This window comes from Ammodytes marinus (genome assembly GCF_949987685.1).
Source record: "Ammodytes marinus genome assembly, chromosome: 14".
In the NCBI taxonomy this organism is placed as follows: Eukaryota; Metazoa; Chordata; class Actinopteri; order Uranoscopiformes; family Ammodytidae; genus Ammodytes; species Ammodytes marinus.
In genome coordinates this window covers 2,830,244-2,837,743 of record NC_137218.1, presented here as the reverse complement: position 1 = coordinate 2,837,743, position 7,500 = coordinate 2,830,244, and the positions used below count along the sequence as shown (strand labels likewise).

General features: G+C 40.1%; 2 protein-coding genes across 2 annotated transcripts in view; one reads left to right on the top strand and one right to left on the bottom strand.

Annotated features, from left to right (window-relative positions):
* Window positions 1-555, top strand: part of rab24 (RAB24, member RAS oncogene family) — a 10,152-nt gene extending 9,597 nt beyond the window's left edge. Inside the window, exon 9 of the mRNA XM_080040638.1 lies at window positions 1-555. This exon is cut by the window's left edge and continues 594 nt beyond it. The gene's annotated coding sequence lies outside the window, so the exon portion shown is untranslated.
* A 5,500-nt stretch (window positions 556-6,055) lies between these two features.
* LOC307260359 (uncharacterized protein) overlaps window positions 6,056-7,500 on the bottom strand; it is a 16,105-nt gene continuing 14,660 nt past the window's right edge. The window contains exon 6 of the mRNA XM_080040580.1: window positions 6,056-6,559. Within this exon, the coding sequence (XP_079896706.1) occupies window positions 6,331-6,559 (229 nt within the window). The 3' untranslated portion in view covers window positions 6,056-6,330. The remainder of the gene's footprint in view (window positions 6,560-7,500) is intronic.

Sequence of the window (7,500 nt, the reverse complement as noted above, 5' to 3'; positions counted from 1 at the left end):
AAAAAAGCAAATGGCCGACAATTTCTCTTTCTCTTTTTGAATTGTTGTTCATTTTGTGCCATAAAGAAAGAAATTAGACTTAAAGGGAAGGAGGATTCTATTGCCATGGAGATGGGTTTGAATATTCCATCTACTACCACTGCACACTTTTTTGCGACCCCAAGCTACGGGCCGTGTGCAAAAACTGCAAACAATCGGAATCCGCGGTTATGCTGATGTGGGTTAAAAAGAAGATAGACGCTGTGTTTGAAAAGCCATACTAATGTCCTACTCATACTAACGTCCTACTCATACTAATGTCCTACTCATACTAAAGCCCTACTATCGTCCTCCTCATACTCATTTTGACGTCAATTTGAGTATGTGACGGTTGTGTATGCGAGTTTGTGTAGGCGAGAAATACCCGGATGAGTACTTATACTTTCGGGAAGATGTTGTGTATGGATCGACAGGTTACTTTTCCTACTCAACCAACCCGCCCCACAATGCATTGCGTCTTTTCCAAACGACACAAATTTTTTATTCTTTATTGCTTCCGTATACTTCAGTGTAAACGGTCCGACGAAACCTCGCATACACAATGGATGGTTGAGTATACAGTATGTAGTATATACATGTTGAGTATGTAGGAGGGAGGACGTTAGTAGGGCTTTTAGTGTGTAGTATATACATGTTGAGTATGTAGGAGGGAGGACGTTAGTAGGGCTTTTAGTATGTAGTATATACATGTTGAGTATGTAGGAGGGAGGACGTTAGTAGGGCTTTTAATATGTAGTATATACATGTTGTAGTATGTAGGAGGGAGGACGTTAGTAGGGCTTTTAGTATGTAGTATGTACATGTTGAGTATGTAGGAGGCAGGACGTTAGTAGGGCTTTTACAAACACAGCCACAGAAGTTACATGGGTTGCGTTCCGAATCGCATACTTTCTACTATATAGTATGTAGAAAAAAGATTTAGGATGTCCCGATTCTTGTGGCCAGATTTAGGATGGTTAGAATACCCGGATGGTCTACTTCATGCGGCCAAGATTGTTAGTGTTGAAAACTGCATCCTATTTGGGCGATTCTGACCCACAATCCAGTGCGCACGTGAAGTGACGTAACATCGACGAAGCCTATAGGTCCATGTTATGAAAACAAACGGGGATGCAACGGATATAAAAGCAAGAGGCAAGATCAAGGCGCAATGTTATGATGAAATAAGAGAGTAAAGTATGTCCCAATAGTATGCCTACTGCATCCTAACTAGATTCTTTTTATCGTCAGATGTAGTATGTAGAATAGAAAAAAGAAAGAGTATGCGATTCGGAACGCAACCTGTGTGTGTTTACAGCGCGTCCGACCGCCATATTTGTTTGTTTGTTTGTTTGTTTGTTTACCTTCAAATATGTTTATCCTCCTTGTGTGTGAGAAGTCCAAACACTCCCTATTGTTCCTAGTCAAAATGCATTTAAGTTATTCCCTTTTATACCTTCGCTAATCTGGTATAAAACGTGAATGAAATTAAGCCAATGATCTTTATAAAAGGCCTTATATCTGCAGGAGGAATGGCAGGATTTAGTGTGTGTGTGTGTGTGTGTGTGTGTGTGTGTCTCTCTCTCTGTGGCTGGCTGTGTGTGTGTCTCTCTCTCTGTGGCTGGCTGTGTGTGTGTGTGTGTGTGTGTGTGTGTGTGTGTGTGTGTCTCTCTCTCTCTCTCTTTCTGTCTGTCTGTCTGTCTGTCTGTCTGTCTGTCTGTCTGTCTGTCTGTCTGTCTGTCTGTCTGTCTGTCTGTCTGTCTGTCTGTCTGTGTGTGTGTGTGTGTGTGTGTGTGTGTGTCTCTCTCTCTGTGGCTGGCTGTGTGTGTGTGTGTGTCTCTCTCTCTCTCTCTCTGTTGCTGTGTGTGTGTCTCTCTCTCTGTCTTTCTGTCTGTGTGTGTGTGTGCTTGTCTTGCTATATTTGCGAAGACCATTTGTTTTAAACTGTAGTATTGAGGACATTGTTGCACAGTAGGGACATTCTGCCCGGTCCTCACTTTACTTGAATACGCTTTGTGAAGGTTAGGACTTGGATTTAAAGGTTGTTAGGATGTTAGAATTAGGTTTTTGGTGCAGTGTGTGTGGGGGGTTAGGCATCTAGTTTAGATGGTTTGGAGTTTGGGAATGCCTTAGGTTATGAGTGTCCTCACAAGTATAGCAAGACAAGTGTGTGTGTCTGTCCGTCTCTGTGTGTGTGTGTGTGTGTGTGTGTGTGTGTGTCTTAAGTGGCTTTTCGGGGACACAAACCAGTTGATAGAGGACAATTTGTGCTACTAAGTTGGAACATAAGTTGTGTCCCTTATTGGAAAAAATGCCGATTTTTAGGACATTTGTGAATGTTTTGGTTATGGTTGGTCTCCGGGAAATGAATGGAAGTCTATGGGAATTCCCCAAAAGTGACTTAAGGCTGTGTGTGTGTGTGTGTGTGGCTGGCTGTCTGTCTGTCTGTCTGTCTGTCTGTGTGTGTGTGTGTGTGTGTGTGTGTGTGTGTGTGTGTGTGTGTGTGTGTGTGTGTGTGTGTGTGTGTGTGTGTGTGTGTGTGTGATAAAAATCAACTCTCTGTTAATGTTTACTACAGCATTACTGCGACCTTTGCCATGTGACAGCCACGGATGTATATTTAAGAGAGCTGGATACAAACAGCGCCACCACTATGCCCGTGGCCACTACTGGTACTGCATAGTTTAAATGTCAATAAACACTTGGAAAGATGTTTACAGATTTTGAACTTCTGTGATCAATAATTTGTCTCACAGCCCGCTGCACATAGAGAGCAATGTTATTAGTGGAGCTTAGAGGACGTCTGCTTTCAGTCAAAATGAGGCTGTAGCCCATTGTCTGTCTCTCTGTCTGTCTGTCTGTCTGTCTGTCTCTCTGTCTGTCTGTCTGTCTGTCTGCCTGTCTGTCTGTCTGTCTGTCCGTCAACTTTTTTTCCTGTAAGTGCAGAGTGAAAAAGCAAAATTTCCTTGTCCCTAAATATATTTTCCGAACTGTTTTTATTTCTCTATGTGCTTAGAACACAGACACTATATACAAATGGATGCTGGGAGAACTTGCTGTGTTTGTGGCTTGACTACGAAACACTAAATCCTATAAGTTTTCTGTTCAAAATGACTCGACACTATCCCTTATCCAGCCTTCTACGACACCTCCATGGCTACGGCACATATGACATGTATCTGACATCGTTTCTTAAAGGCCTACTTCACCGGTTGGAATATGAAGGTGTATTGAATGGTCTCACTGTCTGTTATGGTCTCACTGTCTAACCCTACATTTCTCTTTCTGTGACATCACAGAAAGAGAAATGTAGGGTTAGACAGTGAGTGAGACCATAAAACACTCCTTCTGCCTTTTCTCAGGCTAGGATGATCCGATTTCAATTTTTTTTTTGCACATTTATACTACATAGGATCTCCGAGTTCAATACACCTTCATATTCCAACCGGTGAAGTAGGCCTTTAAGCTACGATTCTGTTAAAAAAGTGAAAAAAAACACCCCGAAATAAGCTGTTTTTTAAGATGGTGGTCACTACATATCTGAATGAACTGCATGGCCTCAACTGAGTGAAACACCAATTTAAAGACAGCATTTAAAGGCTACATTTAAAATGTGCTACGAGGAACTTTTAAGTTATTAATTCTAGCGCCCCCCCTTTGGATAAAAGCGGTAGTGTTTTTACCACGCCAGCTGTTGTTCCTGGGTGAGCGTATACCCATGACAAAGGCATTAAGAAAAACTATATAAAAATAAGCATTCTTTTGCACTGATGGTCTCGTTTGCTGTTACATGTAATTGATGATCATCAAAGGAAAAATTAAGACCGTTTCAGAAATATTTAAAAGTTCCTCGTAGGGACTTTTTTTAAAGTGTAAAAAGGCCTTCACTGTAGCCTCAACAGAAACACTGTCAAAGTTTCAGTTTGTGAAACTTTCGCTTGAAGAAACAATGTGGTGGAATGTTGAAATATGGCACAAGAAACCGCCGTCTCAAAGTTCTCAACTGTATTTAACTGCCAAGACTACACACACACACACACGCACACACACACACACACACACACACACACACACACACACACACACACACACACACACACACACACACACACACACACACTCACACACTAATATAATTTATTGCCTTTTTAAGTCGTGGAGTGAACTAAACAAACACTCCCTACTACATCTCAGTTTTTCCTCCTTTGCTGTGTTGGTATGTTGATGCACAATATTTTTTATTGGGGGATGTGTTGAAATATGAAATACAAATGTTAAAAATAAATGCTCTGTACAAAATAAAGAATGTCTCAAGAATTGCCTGAGATGAGAAGCCTATTTGAGCTTTATTTAAAAAAAAAAAATTTAACCTTTATTTCTACAGGTAAATCCCATTGAGACCGAAGACTCTTTTTCAAGGGAGACCTGTTTTCCTTTCCCACGTTACCATTCACACACACATTCATACACCGATAGCAGCAGGCTAACTATCGACATTCACACGAGGCAAGGTGGGTGAAGTGTCTTGCCCAAAGACACAACAACCATGACACAGGTGGCAGGGCGGGGATCGAACCTCCAACCCTTTGATCATCAGCCGACTCGCCCCTTTATGCATTTGAGTTGGAAAAAAAATTGAAAAATTTGAAGAATCATAAAGTCTGATAGTGGTTTGGATTTGTTTTATACTGAAAATCTTCACCCATTATATTATAAAATCACTTGAAAACGACAAAACTGTTGATGCAACGAAAATGACCAGTGTTTCAAAGTTGATTCCTCGTTTATCTTGGTGGGAATTAATTAATTATTACCTAATTTAAACCTGAATTTTGAGTTTTATTTCCTAGCAGATTTTGTAGAAAGTAATTATAATATCCATATCTCAAGTCTTAAAGGGGCACTGTGTAATATGACATCATCAAGAAAGTTCTACAAAGTTCTAGAATGCAACGCTCCCTGGGTAACCCCAACCCTTTCGAATAATAACAGAAGCTACAGTGGCCTTCAAGGACAAGAACAATTCTAAATTTTAAACAATGCACCCGATGACATTCCAAAAACATGGATTCCTCCATACGACTTGCCCGCTCAATGGACAAAATGTAACATTAATATTTGTAATTCTCCGCTCAGGAGGATAATTCAGATTATTGGCAGAGGTGATTTTACACCAATGAGGACATATTTATGAATGAGGATATTGATTTTAGCTAATAAATTACTTAAAATGTTACACAGTGTCCCTTTAAGTATCAACTCAAGCAATTTTTTTAAATTTTGGTTAATCAATCCATACATTTTCCTTTCCTTGCCATTTTTAGTCAAAATCAGTGAATATCTCCTCATTATCTGCTACCTGTCTGCTCCAAAAAATAAAAAGTCAAGTGCTAATACACAGCCTAGGCTCTGTAAACTGGTATCTAAACAAAAGGTATGGAAACTAAAGGGGCCACTGTAGCTAGCAACATTCCCGTTTACAGAGCCTGATAACTTGGCTGTCCTCCTAAAATATACCCTGTAACCATATTTATATAAAACAACTATGTACAAACAATATCAAGGTGCATCTTAATTGTCACAAATCATAGTTCTGGTGGAGGGGAGGGGGGGGGTGCTTGTGGTGTAGTGGTTAGACCCCCCCCCCCCCTCCATAGAGTCTCAGTCCTCTTCACAGCAGACCCGGGTTAGAATCCAGCCCGGGTCGTTCTCTGCATGTCATTCCCCTCTCTGACACATTTCATCTCCAAACTGTAAGATAGATAGATAGATATATAGAGGACCCGGGTTAGAATCCAGCCCGGGTCGTTCTCTGCATGTCATTCCCCTCTCTGACACATTTCAACTCTGTCTCTCTAAAACGGTCCAATAAAGAAAAAATAATAATAATCCCCAAAATAAATAAAAAAAATTATAGTTCTTGTTTAGCCAAGAGCTTAGGGTTTACCTTTAAGAAATAACAAAAAAATTAAATGCCAAAAAATTCCCCAAAAGGCAGACAAATTGATTCGAAAAATTATATGTTGATTGTGTTTGTTCTGAGCTTTCTCTGCATGCCATTCCCCTCTCTGCCCCAAAAAAAGCATAAAATCAAATCAAATCAAATCAAATCAAATCAAATAAAATTCCAATATAATTCCAATAGAAAAATGTAATTCTCGCTTCACTGTGGCTGAGGGGTTGCAGTTGTATAATTTAGAATTCCCCTCTCTGCCCCATTTCATCTCTGTCTCTCCAAACTGTCTAATAAAGCAAAAAAGAAAATGCCAAAAAATGCCCAAAAAAAAAAGTTGACAGATTGACTTGTTAATTCTACGTAGAGTGTGTGTGTTCTGAGTTCTCAAACAGAGTTCTGGTGAAGTGACACTTTGAGCAGATCTGAACGAAAGTCTCTTCTGCCCCCCTTCTCCTCCGCTGCATTTCACAGGCTCTGTGGCACTTTGGACACGTGAGGAACAAAGCCTTCAAACACCCTTCAGATAATATGTCTGTACTGGTGTCTGTACTGGTGTCTGTACTGTCTGTAGTGGAGTCCATGGAACTGTGAAGAGAAAACACAGACAAGAATAAATTCCTCAAGTAATTATGCATGGAAAAGAAAATTCTTGACCCAAACGGAAAATAATGCAACACTTGGCCGAATAAGAATGTGTTTTTTATTCAGTTTAAAAAAAAGTTCTGGAGAATGCTTGTTGTCAAAATCACTTTTTTGTCAAAATTAAGAATCAAGGAAATTCTCACGATTGCTTCATACTTTTACTGTGTGTGCGGCGTGCGCTATACAAAAATTTAGACTTAATAGTTAATAGGGGAGAACGGGGTAATTTGTCACATGGGTTGGATGTCACATTCGTTATATCTCGCCACCAGAGCGCGCTAGCTCTGAAATGTTGATATAAAAAAGGTCCAGAATTGGGATCAGAGGTCACATACATAGACTTCCTTGGAGGAAGACAGCTGCATTTCAGGTGAGAGGATGTTTTGTGTTTTTCATGTCAAATTCAAAATATTTTGCTTCTCAGTATTTTTCTTCTAGGCTTTTACACAATGGGTTTATAACAAAACACTTGTTACCCTCAGAAAGTGTGAAGGGTAAACTATAGTTTAGATTGTGGTTAGCAAGCTAATTAGTTGTCAGATGGTTGTTGGCCTTGATGCTAGCAAGAAATTCAAGTTGGGGTTGGTCGTCAAATTTTTTGGGGGGTTGGTTGTCACATGTTATCTCAAGGCTGCAGCCAGAAAAGGAACCCAATAACGAAATAAATTGTCAAGCTGTATCCTCACTGACACCCCAGAGAAGGAAAGAATAGAGCAGGAAAAGGCAGCTAGCAAGCAAAAGAAAAAAGGGCAACAAAATCAAAACAACCCAGTGCATCCCAAACTAGACCAGCTGCCAAGGCTACAGAACGTTATGTAGGCCTATTTGTCAACTTGACAATGCAATTAAACATTCAAATTTGGTTCTGCCTCCTTGCCTTCTTT